This window comes from Phyllobates terribilis, unplaced genomic scaffold (genome assembly GCF_046119375.1).
Source record: "Phyllobates terribilis strain yellow unplaced genomic scaffold, ASM4611937v1 Scaffold_11__3_contigs__length_659146591, whole genome shotgun sequence".
Taxonomy (NCBI): Eukaryota; Metazoa; Chordata; class Amphibia; order Anura; family Dendrobatidae; genus Phyllobates; species Phyllobates terribilis.
Window position 1 is genome coordinate 176,959,259 of NW_027362771.1, and position 14,999 is coordinate 176,974,257.

Genomic DNA, 14,999 nt, shown 5'->3' on the forward strand with positions numbered 1-14,999 from the left:
TTTCATGACTATGAAAATTGTACATTCACACTGAAGGCATCAAAACTATGAATTAACACATGTGGAATTATATACTTAACAAAAAAGTGTGAAACAACTGAAAATATGTCTTGTATTCTAGGTTCTTCAAAGTAGCCACCTTTTGCTTTGATGACTGCTTTGCACACTCATGGCATTCTCTTGATGAGCTTCAAGAGGTAGTCACCGGAAATGGTTTTCACTTCACAGGTGTGCCCTGTCAGGTTTAATAAGTGGGATTTCTTGCCTTATAAATGGGGTTGGGACCATCAGTTGTGTTGTGCAGAAGTCTGGTGGATACACAGCTGATAGTCCTACTGAATAGACTGTTAGCTGCTTTTTTCTTGCCATAATACAAATTCTAAGTAAAGAAAAATGAGTGGCCATCATTACTTTAAGAAATGAAGGTCAGTCAGTCTGAAAAATTGGGCAAACTTTGAAAGTGTCCCCAAGTGCAGTTGCAAAAACCATCAAGCGCTACAAAGAAACTGGCTCACATGAGGACCGCCCCAGCAAAGGAAGACCAAGAGTCACCTCTGCTTCTGAGGATAAGTTTATCCGAGTCACTAGCCTCAGAATTCGCAGGTTAACAGCACTCAGATTAGAGACCAGGTCAATGCCACACAGAGTTCTAGCAGCAGACACATCTCTACAACAACTGTTGAGAGGAAACTTTGTGCAGCAGGCCTTCATGGTAAAATAGCTGCTAGGAAACCACTGCTAATGACAGGCAACAAGCAGAAGAGACTTGTTTGGGCTAAAGAACACAAGGAATGGACATTAGACCAGTGGAAATCTGTGCTTTGGTCTGATGAGTCCAAATTTGAGATCTTTGGTTCCAACCACCGTGTCTTTGTGCGACGCAGAAAAGGTGAATGGATGGACTCTACATGCCTGGTTCCCACCGTGAAGCATGGAGGAGGAGGAGGTGTGATGGTGTTAGGGTGCTTTGCTGGTGACACTGTTGGGGATTTATTCAAAATTGAAGGCATAGTGAACCAGCATGGCTACCACAGCATCTTGCAGCGGCATGCTATTCCATCCGGTTTGCGTTTAGTTGGACCATCATTTATTTTTCAACAGGACAATGACCCGAAACACACCTCCAGGCTGTGTAAGGGCTATTTGACCAAGAAGGAGAGTGATGGGGTGCTACGTCAGATGACCTGGCCTCCACAGTCACCAGACCTGAACCCAAACGAGATGGTTTAGGGTGAGCTGGACCTCAGAGTGAAGGCAAAAGGGCCAGCAAGTGCTAAGCATCTCTGGGAACTCCTTCAAGATTGTTGGAAGACCATTTCCGGTGACTACCTCTTGAAGCTCATCAAGAGAATGCCAAGAGTGTGCAAAGCAGTCATCAAAGCAAAAGGTGGTTACTTTGAAGAACCTAGAATATAAGACATATTTTCAGTTGTTTCACACTTTTTTGTTAAGTATATAATTCCACATGTGTTAATTCATAGTTTTGATGCCTTCAGTGTGAATGTACAATTTTCATAGTCATGAAAATACAGAAAAATCTTTAAATGAGAAGGTGTGTCCAAACTTTTGGTCTGTACTGTAGGTGACACACGGATTGTAAACATTGATGGCACAGATGGTAAAACCGGACACACTGATGACACACGGATTGTAAAAACAGACACACTGATGGTAGAAACTGACACATGGATGACACATTAATGGTAAAAACTGACGCACTGATGGTAAAAATGGACACATGGATGACACACTAATGGTAAAAACAGACGCACTGATGGTGAAAAATGGACACACTGATAAAACACTGAAAGTAAAAACAGACACGGATGACACATTAAGGCCACGGCCCCACTGTCAGTGTTTGGTCAGTATTCGGTCAGTATTTTTTCTTAGGATTGGGAGCCAAAACCAGGTGAAGAGCAATCAGAAAAAAGGTATAAGGCTGTGTGCCCACTATGTGTTTTCCAAGCGTTTATGCTGCGGAATTTCCGCAGCATAAACGCTTGGGAAAGCTTGGTAATCCGTCCACCATGGTCCCCAATGACAAGCCGCAATGTCAATGCCCATGCTGCGGATTTTTCCGCAGCGTTTATGCTGCGCTCAAAAATCCGCAGCATGTCCATTAATTTTGTGGACACGCAGCGTAATCGCCGCCATTGACTTGCATTGGAACATTTGAATTCCGCATCAATGCATCTGCACATGCGGAATCCAAACCTTTCAATGTGTGGATGGTACCCGGGTCTGGAGGACAGGAGACTCTCATCCAGACCTGGGTACCATAGAAACTGTAAAAAAAATAATTTAGAATAAAAAATAAATATTATACTCACCTTCCGACTCCTCTGTGCTTGCCGGCAGATCGTGCAGGACTGTAGGACCTGCGCTGATGTCATAGTCATGTGATGGCAGGTCCTAGTACAGTGTACCGTGATCTGCCGGCAGCCTGGATGGAGCAAAGCAAGACACCGGGGGCCATCAGAAGGTAAGTATATATTTTATTTTTTTACCATTCTTTACGGTCACACTATATAAATCCATGCCGTTTGCATGGATTTATATAGTGTGACCAAGTTGACAAGCACTTTCCAAGTGATGCTAAAATTGCTTGGAAAGTGCTTGTCAACCCGCATGTGGAAATGCAAGTGAAGAACACTTCACATCCGCTTGTCCCTGGCAGGAAAACGCATATACAATCCGCATGTACAATCCGCATGCGTTTTTTTCTGCCAGGGAGATGCAGAAACGCTCAGGAAAAAATCCTGTGCATTTCTGCATCGTGGGTACATAGCCTAATAGAAACACATCACCAGTTCTGCATTTATCACCGACTCCTGGTTTTGGCTCCCACTCGTGAGAAAAAATACTGACCGAATGCTGACCAAATACTGATAGTGGGGCCGTGGCCTAATAGTTAAAACAGACACATGGACCATACACTGATCCAAAACACATTTATAAGATTCTCAACACAGGAACATTTTTTTTACACATCCAGTAGTGGAATTATTATTATTCCAAGATCTATTGATTAAAATGTACTTTGTTCATGGGAAAACTCCCCTTTGAAACATTTCTAAATAAAGGGCATAAATGTATAAATACATTGGGTAGATTAATTTGAAAAGAACGTACCAGACAGCTGAATTTACGGTAATGATGGTTCCTATTTTGATGTAATCATATGAGCTGCTCGATGTCTGGTACTAAATCTAACCTTATAAATGTTAATTAGAAAGGCAAAAATTGCATTAGGAGTATCCTCCCGGCTTGTTATTCTCCAGCTCACATAATGGAGTATATTTGATTATACAGATGGAATGACAAATGTTTGCATTTCCACTTGAGGGTGTAACTGTACGTGGCTGCAATAGAAGAAAGGATATAATGTGAGCACCCTGCACATTGTTATATACCTCATGGGAATCTAGGCACAGTACTAAAGGAAAACTACATTCTGGGCCATGAAAAACCATCTAATATGTAAGTGTTAGTTCTCTATATGGAATTACTTTCACTGTCTTGCTTTTGCTAGCTTCCATTATGTTTTTGCACATGAACTTTTGTTCATGAATTTGACACAAAATCAAAAAGTGCTCTTTATTTTCGTCTTTAACCAGTTTTTTTGACTTTTTAGAACCAAGAGTCTCAAAAATTCACCAAATTGAAAACCAATCGATAAAGAAAATCCAGCCTCAGAAATCCGTTTAAATCAGCAGTTTTTATTCTATATGTATTAAAAAAATGTATGAATCGCAGCATATAGGTCACAACCCCAGGAGAGTGGGGGGGGGGGGTGTTGGGGCAGATGCGTTTCAGACCATAAGGTCCAAAGTTATTGCAATCTAATTAATAAATTGAAAACCCTCCAGAAACTGATGGCAGGCACTGGAGTGAGATGCACCAAAAAATGCGACATTTGAAAAAGTCGCGTTTCATGAATAATCAAAGTTGTTGAGGAAAAATAAAAATAATCAACTTAAGACAACTTAATTTAAAAAGTGGCCCAAAATATATAGAGGAGAATGTGCAAATACTAAAGCCACCAAATTACTCATGAAGATAAAAAAATAATGGTCAGACAGGTTAGTGCAATGGGAGCCTACGTTTTACCACTCTGTTGCAATAGACTTGCATTGTGCAAAAAATCTGGATAAATCTTGATTCTATTTTCAACAAGACAGAGAAATGACAGGATCAATTTTTTAACACGATAAATGGAGACTTGTGGGAATTTTAAACCTTCAATGCAGCCCCATTGAATACATATAGATCTGTTAATAGTAGGAAAAAGAATAAACTGACTTTTGAAAAGCATAGCCAAACATAATGTGAACAGGTGCTTACTCTTACAAAGTTATCTTCTCATGTGCATTTCGCCCCAGGGATGCCTCCCTATCTTATATGATACTCCTTTTTATTGCTTGGATGACTTTACACAACAAATTTTGTTATGTTATCTGTTGGCATAGACTCTATCTTGTGCGGCAGGGTGGTGTTGATTAAGGTATGGGGTATACCTATACTATACCTTGATGTACTGCTGCACAGACAAGTTGTATTATAACATTATATCAACACAGTTTTGCTTTTTGCATTTCTGCAGGTCTTGGGGGCTTAAGTCCCTAAGAGAAACGGACCAAATATCTCCTTTTGTTTGCAATGAGAAATCTATGTTGTTCTTCATACTGTTGAGATTGTTCCACTACTGTTTACTGCTGCAAATGATTTGTGCACAGAATTGTTGCAGTTTAGACTGAAAATCCACTGCAGAAACCATATATTCCATTGCAAATATATTTCAGATTTCCAGCTTGGAGGGAAGTGGGTTTGGCGGGGGGTTATGTACCCAGTTGGCCCGAAATTTCTTTCGATGACCTATCCTTACAAACCTGTTAGCAAAGGCTGCCTTGCAGATTAAGGGTTTTCTAGGACTTTTGATATTGATCAATAACTTATTAGAGGCTCGCTGCTGATTCACTTCAATAGGAGCTGAGCTGCAGCACCTGAGAACGGCCACTACACAGTGTATGAAGTTCTGCTGTTCCTGGTCTGTTCTCTGTCAACTTATGGCCGCCACGTCCGCTGCAAAGAAGTACACAGCTCCTTACACTATGTACTTGCTGTTCCCGGCTGCGATTAGTATCTCAGCTTGCATTGAAGTGAATCGGCTGCAAACAGCAGATGTGGGGACGAGCAGTGTCGGACCAGCAATTTGATTTTGAGAACCTATTCTAAAGGCCCCCATACACATTAGACTAACATGAGCTGACGATCTAATGTGTAAAGGAGCCTCTCGACTCCTCTCCCGAAAACTAGTGAAGGATGCAAAACGTCAGATTTTGGACTGCCGATCCTTTTGTTTTCCAGGAATTCGAGTAATCGTCATTTTAATTTTCATGAATCAATAGTATTCTTGAAAATAGGAAAACTTTCTAATATATCTTATCAAAGAAATCTGCTTCTTTCTCTTTCAGGATTGATCATTACTTTCCAAAATTCTTATTTCCTTGGTAAAATCTGTATTCAGTGAAGACTTATTTTTACATAACTGAGCTAGGAGTAGGCAGTTGCTATGTATAGATTTCAACTTGGATGATTCTTTGTTCCCTGGGAACCTAAAATGCTGCCATAACAGTCCTATCACTATTGAATAGACATGCACACAGATGAGTAACACATGCATGCTTATGGAGAGGGGTGTGGAGTGTCTATTGTGTAAGATTATAGAGAAGACGGAACCTGGGGCCCGGGGCTTGAGTAACATTTCTGGCATAAGGCACATCACAACTTTTCATGAATTTTTGATCTGCCCACTTTAGCAGAGCTGTCCGAAACGGGTGTGAAATTATGCGATAATTAGTGTTGTACAAAATTGTTGAGACATTTGAAAGTGTTTTACAACAGAATTCTAGCAAAACGCCTCATGAATCAGACCCCTTGACTTTGTGTCTGTATAAATTATCATCGGCACATGCTTTCCTAAATTGAAAGTTGCACTGCAAGATGTGATTGTATATCCTCTCTAGTGATTGTATACTCCTCCAATGGATGATCTAGTGATCGTATAACTGTGCATCTGACCCACCTGGCCTGCAGCAGAATCTCTTAACTGACGTGGAAGAGTCAGTTTGGTATATGTTTGTGTGTAACGTAAGCTTCATCAGAGATCCAGCGTGCTGAAGGAAGATTAAAGGGAACCACTTATGTTGAAAATGATATCTGACCAGCCAGCAGGGTGTTATAGAGTAGGAAGAACTGATCAGATGTATATATGTTTATGCAGGGAAAGTGCATTTTATTCATTGAAAGCCCTAGTGTTTGTACTGTATACATACGAGTCCAATGGGCAGTTCTACCAGTGATTGACAGTCTTCCCTGTAAGACTACATGCAGCAATAGCTGTCAATCATTTGGACACACCTTCTCATTTAAAGATTTTTCTGTATTTTCATGACTATGAAAATTGTACATTCACACTGAAGGCATCAAAACTGTGAATTAACACGTGGAATTATATACCTAACAAAAAAGTGTGAAACAACTGAAAATATGTCTTATATTCTAGGTTCTTCAAAGTAGTCACCTTTTGCTTTGATGACTGCTTTGCACACTCTTGGCATTCTCTTAATGAGCTTCAAGAGGTAGTCACCGGAAATCGTCTTCCAACAATCTTGAAGGAGTTCCCAGAGATGCTTAGCACTTGTTGGCCCTTTTGCCTTCACTCTGCGGTCCAGCTCACCCCAAACCATCTCGATTGGGTTCAGGTCTGGTGACTGTGGAGGCCAGGTCACTGGCGTAGCACCCCATCACTCTCCTTCTTGGTCAAATAGCCCTTACACAGCCTGGAGGTGTGTTTGGGGTCAGTGTCCTGTTGAAAAATAAATGATGGCCCAGCTAAATGCAAACCGGATGGAATAGCATGCCGCTGCAAGATGCTGTGGTAGCCATGCTGGTTCAATATGCCTTCAATTTTGAATAAATCCCCAACAGTGTCACCAGCAAAGCACCCCCACACCATCACACCTCCTCCATGCTTCACGGTGGGAACCAGGCATGTAGAGTCCATCCATTCACCTTTTCTGTGTCGCACAAAGACACGGTGGTTGGAACCAAAGATCTCCTATTTGGACTCATCAGACCAAAGCACAGATTTCCACTGGTCTAATGTCCATTCCTTGTGTTCTTTAGCCCAAACAAGTCTCTTCTGCTTGTTGCCTGTCCTTAGCTGTGGTTTCCTAGGAGCTATTTTACCATGAAGGCCTGCTGCATAAAGTCTCCTCTTAACAGTTGTTGAAGAGATGTGTCTGCTGCTAGAACTCTGTGTGGCATTGACCTGGTCTCTAATCTGAGCTGCAGTTAACCTGCCATTTCTGAGGCTGGTGACTCGGATAAACTTATCCTCAGAAGCAGAGGTGACTCTTGGTCTTCCTTTCCTGGAGCGGTCCTCATGTGAGCCAGTTTCTTTGTAGCGCTTGATGGTTTTTGCAACTGCACTTGGGGATACTTTCAAAGTTTTCCCAATTTTTTGGACTGACTGACCTTCATTTCTTAAAGTAATGATAGCCACTCGTTTTTCTTTACTTAGCTGCTTTTTTCTTGCCATAATACAAATTATTTTTTTTAAATCAGATAAATTTTTATTCATTTAGAAAAAACAATAATGAAATAAAACTTCAATATAACAATTTTCCATTTTCTTATTAGCAAAAAGAGCCCCACCCTCAACCCCCCCTCCCCTTTAACATACAGCAATCATCCCTCATGTTATATAAGATATGATCCAATATCCCACAAAACATCCTATATCTATTTCTATGCATTACGTAGTGTATTCACCGGAATCTTCCCTTCAATAGCATTAATCACACCTTCCATGGTGCCCATAGGTTATCACTGAGTTTGGCATTTTTCCTTTTAAAATAAATTTTCTCCTCCATCCGTACCACATAATCCACCTGCCTTGTATACTCTTGTCTAGAGGGAGGTTCCACTCGCACCCAATACCTTGCTATTACTTTTCTAGCTGCATATAATAGTGTGGCAATTGCCAATTTTGCGATATCATTCCCCACTAGTTCCTCCACATATCCCAACAGGCAAACCATTGGATTTCTAGGAATTATACAGTGATGACGCCCTTCAATTAGGGCAACTACTTCAGACCAATAGCTTGCAAGTTTTGGGCAAGTCCACATAGCATGTATTATATCGGCAGCTTCTGACCCACTTCTCGGGCACTCCGAGGTCTCCTGTACTCCTATTCTGCACAAAAAATCAGGCGACCTATACGCTCTGTGAATAAGAAGTAGTTGGGACATTCTGGCGGGTTCACTTAGAGACAGCTTAGGGATATATTCTAATATGGATTCCCATTTGTCATCCTCAATGGTACCAACATCTGCTTCCCACTTTCCCTTAGCCAAAACAGGATAATTCAGTAGAAAGGTGTGAAGCTGATCCGCATAAACCGTAGATAGGACACCAGTTGTACATCCCCCCCCCCATACAAATATAATCAATAACGATATCTCTTTGAACGGATAGGTTCTTAATTTTCCCTTGTTTAATAAACGCATGTTTAACTGTGTATACTGATAGCTGTGTCTGTCCGATAAGTGAAATTCCTCTTTCAGCATCTCTAGGGTTTTGATGCTTTGATTATCCATCAGTTGGTAGATATATTGTATACCTTTTGCCACCCAGCCTCTCAGCTCTCTTATTTTGTAAAATTCACGTAGATTTTCATTATCCCAAATAGGAGTATACGTTGTCAACCCCACTATGCCTCTAATCTTCTTCACCCTTGTCCACAATTTATGGACTAAGCGATAGGTCGGGTATGACTTGCTCATCCTCCCAAAAAGTCCCGTTTCTAGACCCATCACCAATGGACTCTTTTTAAGATGAAGTTCCAGAACCGCCTGAATAGTCCCCTTCACTGCCCTCTGCGCCCACCCTCTAATATGTTGGGACTGTGCTGCCAAAAAATATACCCAAGGATTTGGTAGAGTGAGTCTCCCCTCCTCCTTTGGCTTCTGGAGAATCTCCAGCTTAATCCTAGGCTACCCTCCACCGCAGACCAAATCTCTAAATATTGCATTAATGCGCTGGAACACTGGCTGAGGAATCCACACAGGGGAGTTATGTAAAACGTACAACAATTTGGGCATCAGCACCATTTAAAGAAGATTGGTGCGTCCCACCACCGAGAGGCGCATTTTGCTCCATGTAGATGCTTTTTCCTTTAATTTCCCCAGTATCGGGTATACATTCAACTGAAGGTACTCTTTTACTGGTAATATTATTGTAATTCCAAGATACTTAAATTCTCGTACCAACTTGAGTTGTGTACCCTCCACCTGTTCAACATCTAAACTATTCAGGGAGTCTAATTCCATAATATGAGATTTATCCCAATTAATTTGTAACCCAGATAATAGACCAAATCTCTTGATAATAGCTATTGCTCCATGTAATGATATCTGAGGGTCTTGTAAGAATAATAAAATATCATCTACGTACAACGCTATCTTCTCCTCCGCCACACCATACCGGAATCCCCTTACCACGTCTGACTGTCTCAGTACAGCTTCCAACGGCTCTATGGCCAGGGCAAATAACGGAGAGAGGGGGCAGCCCAGTCTAGTTCCTCTAGTCAAATCAAATTTATCTGACCGCTCCCCATTTACTCTCAATCTGGCCACCGGGCGTGTATATAATAATTTTATCCATGCCAAAAAAAAACGGACCAATTCCCATCAACTGGAGAACACGCCAGAGATAACTCCACTCCACACTATCAAAGGCTTTCCGTGTGTCTGAGACCACCACTCTATGCCCAGCATTATCAGCGGCAAATTGCATATTAAGAAATAGCCGCCTCAAGTTAATGGCCGTCGATCTATCCGGCATAAATCCTGACTGATCCGGGTGTACAACACCAGAGACCACCTGACTCAATCGGTTAGACATTACTTTAGCTAAAATTTTAATATCAGCCGGTAGTAAGGATATGGGTCTATACGAATCTGGCTGTGTCCGGTCCTTATCTGCCTTGGGCAGAACCACCACCGTAGCCTCCCGCATTGACTCCGGTAATTCTCCCACCTCCAGAGCCACCAAAAACACATCTTTTAATTTTGGCAATAGTACATCTCTAAGATGTTTATAGAACTGTCGGTAAACCATCTGCACCTGGGGCTTTATTATTTGCCATTGAAGCCAAAGCTTCCTCCATTTCTTCTACCGTCAGGGGGCCCTCCAAGCTATCCCTAGCCTCCTCACTAAGCCTAGATATCTGAGTACCCCTCAAAAATTGGTCTATATCATCTCCCTTGTTCCTTAATTTAGAATTATATAGATCACTATAGAAGTCCCTAAACACCTTCAAGATATCTCGCGTTTCAGTGACTAGGGTGCGAGTTGGATCCAAGAGACCATACACAAATCCCGGTTCCCTCTGCGCTGCTGCTATAGCAGACAACAGGTGACCAACTTTTTCACCCTCTTCATAAAAGGCAATTTTTTGGAATTCCCTCTTCTTTTCCCCATTGGCCATAAATATTTTATCCACCATTTTTTGAGCTTCCTTCATGTTCTGTTGCGCCTCTACGGTGGGATTAAGCACCAACTCCTCCTCTGCCCCCCTTAGCGCAGCCAATGCCTCTCTTTCCTCCAGTCTGTTCTGACTTTTACATCTGGATATATCTCGAATCAATAAACCCCTAGCATAAGCCTTCATTGTGTCCCACACAGTTCCTATGGCTGTACTTCTCATATTGTTCTGGAAGAATTCCTCCACCTCTCCTGCTATTTTCTGAATATCTACCGTTTCCAGCCATACCGGGTGAACCTTCCACTCTTTCCGTCCACTATTCCCACACATACCGAACCTCAGTTCCACCAGCAAAGGACTATGATCAGAGAGTATCCTAGGCAAATAATCAATATGAGCGATGTTTTGGTTAACCAACCCATTTCCCAAGGCTAAGTCTATTCTAGACCTAGAACCGTGCGTCGAGGAGTAACATGAATATGTCCTCACTCCCATATGTCTCACTCTCCACAAATCTATCAGGCCCACCTCTGACACCTATTTAGCAAAGGGTGTCGCCCCCTCTCCGTCAGTTCCTCCCCGTTGCCTACTAGTTTTGTCCCAAATTTTATTCATTATATTGTTAACATCTCCAATCAGCAACACAGGGGTCCCTGTCCAATGCCTCGTAAGTTCTATAATCTCTTGCAGTTTTGTCCCAGTAAATGGCGGTGGGAAATACACTGCCACCACACAATATAATTTGCCATAAAGTCTGCAGACTAGAAAAACGTACTGTCCTTCTTTATTTTAACCTCAACCTCCTCAAATGGACTCCCCACATGCACCAAGATGGAAACCCCTCTCGCATATGCAGAATAAGTAGAGTAGTATGCTTTTTGAACCCATTTCCTCACCAGGAGCCCACTTTTGTCCCTCGTCAGGTGTGTTTCCATGAGGCAGACAATGGAAGACCCGTGGGCCATAATATTTTGGAGAAAAATAGCCCGTCTCTTACGGTCTGCCAAACCAAGTATGTTCCAGCTTAACACCTTAACCATACCCACCATTGTTTATCAGATTCAACTTCTGAGTATATGACCACATCATAGTATGTCCCCCATGCCGTCCGTCCCCTCCCCCCATTCTCCAAACCAAAACTCCTCTGACCGCCTCTATCTCCCCCAATCCACCTCCAAATTTGTCGTTCCGTTCTCTCCATCCGAGAGTGGGTGAATGAAATCGGACTATTCCACCAACTATCTTCCCAAAGGTCTCTCCCGCCTTATGAAAAACATAATATATAAAACGTATATAAACTGTATGCACCACCAGTACGCCGCTCCAGTCCATGAACAGACTTATATCCTGTAACGAATAGTTAAATGCAACCGAAAAATGATAGCAAAGGATAATTATAAATCACATTCACAAAAACACAATCTGCCTCTCTTCAACTGTCCTTGTGCTCTCGCACTCGTCTAGAATTCTTTTCAATCCAGTCCAATGCTTCTTCTGGAGATTGCAGAGAGTGTACTCTACCCAGTGCAACCAGTCTCAGCTTAGCCGGATACATCACAGAATACGCAAGTCCCATGTCTCTCAATTTTTTCTTAACATCTCTATAATTCATGCGCATTCTTTGCACCGTGGGTGAATAGTCTGAGTAGAACGAGATGTCTTGTCCATCAATTGTTAAATCCTTGATCTTCCTTGCCATACGTAAGATAGTGTCTCTGTCCCTGTAATTTAAGAGTTTAGCCAGCATGGCCCGGGGAGCTGCTCCTGGAGGCTGGGGTCTCAGTGGGACTCTGTGAGCTCGTTCTACAACAAAGACCTTTGACAGTTTATCAGCTCCAAATTTTTCCAGCAGCCAGTTCTCAATAAACTCTGTAGGGTTTGATCCCTCTGCTTTTTCCGGGACCCCCACTATCCTGACATTGTTGCGTTGTGACCTGTTTTTCAAGTCATCATTTTTAGCTATGACCTCTATTAATTGCTTGTCCAGCTTTTTCTGAGCAGTTTGTAAAGATATTATAGTGTCCTCAGCAGTGCTCACTCTTTCCTCTACCTCTCCTGTGCGGATGTCAGCTTTCTGCATGGCAGCTTTAGGGTATGTGCACACGATGAAGAAATGAAGCAGAAAATTTCTGCATCATTTCTGCATCTCCCTGGCAGAAAAAATGCATGCAGATTGTGCATGCGTTTTTCCTGCGGAATACATGCGGATTCACATGCGTTTCCGCATGTGGATTGACAAGCGCTTTCCAGGCGATTTTAGCATCACCTGGAAAGTGCTTGACAACTAGGTCACACTATATAAATCCATGCAATCGGCATGGATTTATATAGTGTGACCCGAGAGAGTGTATATACTTACCTCCGATGGCCCACGCTGTCCTGCTCACTTCGTTCTCCCGGCTGCCGGCAACTTTGAATTGAAAGACCTGCCGACGTCAGCGTCACGTGACCCGTCACATGACTCTGACGTCAGCGCAGGTCCTACAACTCTCTGCTAGTGCCGGGAACCAAGCAGGAGCGGTGCGCGGGCCGACAGAAGGTAAGAATACATTTATTTTTTATTTTATTCTTTTTTTACAGCTTTTTTAATGGTACCTGGGTGTGGATGAGACTCTCCTCTCCTCCACACCCGGGTACCATCCGCATATTACAACGCGCCAATAATGCAAGTACAAATGCAGTCTTGCGGAATTGGCGCGTTCTAATGCAAGTCAATGGCGGCGAAAATGCCGCGTTTACGCAAAATTAATTGACATGCTGCGGATTTTTGAGCGCAGCGTTTGCGCTGCGGAAAAATCCGCATCATGGGCACAGCACATGCGGATTTCTATTGGGGAACATTGCTGCCCTTCTACCATGCGTTTTTCATGCGTTTCCGTGGCGTTTACGCAACTACAAAAACGCCGCGGAAACGCATTAAATACGCATTGTGTGAACTCAGCCTCAATATTAGTAATTTCTGCTTGTACACCCGTAACCTGCTTTGACAACTTTGTAAGCGCGTGTTTGCAATATGACACCACAGTGAACACATCTTTCAGAGTGGGTTCCTCCACAACCGAATCAGCAGCAGACTCCATACTTTTGTTCTGCACCACATCTCCAGAGCCATCAGCCTCAGTCTCCTGCACCCACAGTATTCTCCTGATCTTCCATACCATCTTCTGCCCCAGCCTCCCTTTCTGAAAGTCCAGCTCTGTGTTCACCCACTTCCACCCTTGCAAACCTCTCAAAGCGCACAGCAGCCAACATCCTCCTGGAGCACGCAGCATTTTCTCTGGCCGCCTCCTCCTGAGTCTCAGCGCCATCTTGGCCCCTGCTCCCTCTACCAGGGCCGGGATCTTGCTGCCTGGTTCGGGTCATTACTTCTTTCCTGCATGTCAGAAACACTCCCCAGGGCAGCAGGAGAGCCTCTCACAGGATCCGGCGGTGTCTGAAGGGCTCAGCGGTACACTGGGTCGGCGCACACAGCGAAGGTCGGTGGGAGAGCACCGGAACACGTCTGCCTATGTAGCACCCCGAGGGCTCGGCTGCTACAGGGGTATTGCACCTCGAACCAGAGGTGTGGTATTCCACTCCCGGGTAAGGATGGAGTGTGGACTAGAACTCAGCTGCATGCACCACATACATCCCATTTCCGGGGGACAGATCAACGGTACTCCCACCAGATAGATGTGCAGGTACAACAGCGTCTGTCCCTGGCTGGAGTGGGGGGGGGGGAGGAATATCCCAGTGGTGCAGGAGCAGAGAGGGGAGGGACTCTGGGCATAGGAAGGAGCCCATTGGTGGCTAGTCACCTGGGCTCGGGTGTCAGAGGGAGTATAAAAGGTGGGCACCATCTTAGGAGTTCAGTCAGACAGAAGAAGAGGAGAAGAGAAGTGACAGGGAGCAGCAGCCCTGTCTGGGTGCTGCTCCTGAAGGGAGCAAGAGAGAGAAAGACAAGAGGAAAGGAACAAGGAAGGAATGGAACCTGGAGAAAGGCCCAGAGACATGAAGGAAGAGGGAACCCGAACACGCTAGGAGTCAGCGGGTGAAGGGTTGGCAGATCAGGGTACCGGATCCCAAACTGGTGGAGGCCACTTATCCTCAGCCAGGAACCGGAGGTCGTGGCCACGTCTTGGCGCGACCACTCACTACACTCACCACGAAGGCACGCCACATAGGGTCAGGGAAACCGGAGATAGGTTTCGCCACCAGAAGGCCCGAGGAAGCTGGACATGGGTGGGTCCCTAGTGGGGACGGCCAGAGAAAGGAACGGAGAAAGGAGTTCAAGGTCACACTCTGGAACTGCCTGGGGGTTGGTCGAGCCCCGTACCTGGTGGACGCAGCACGGCTCGGGTCGTCATCACCTGCAGGACTGACACTGATAACATCTGTGAGTAAAGCATTGAAAACTGCAATCAGTCTCTGTGTTCCATCGCACTACCAGCACTAAATTTAC

The 14,999-nt window shown here is 43.8% G+C and overlaps 1 protein-coding gene across 5 annotated transcripts in view; it reads left to right on the forward strand.

Moving 5' to 3' along the window:
* Positions 1–14,999, forward strand: part of ANO6 (anoctamin 6) — a 155,507-nt gene that overhangs the window by 28,219 nt on the left and 112,289 nt on the right. The window contains exon 1 of one of the 5 annotated variants that reach the window (XM_073651837.1): positions 3,342–3,483. The exons of the other annotated variants lie outside the window; for them this stretch is intronic. Coding sequence (XP_073507938.1) covers positions 3,465–3,483 — 19 coding nt within the window. The 5' untranslated portion in view covers positions 3,342–3,464. Of the gene's footprint in view, positions 1–3,341; positions 3,484–14,999 lie in introns of those variants that run through there. 5 annotated transcript variants of the gene reach the window in all.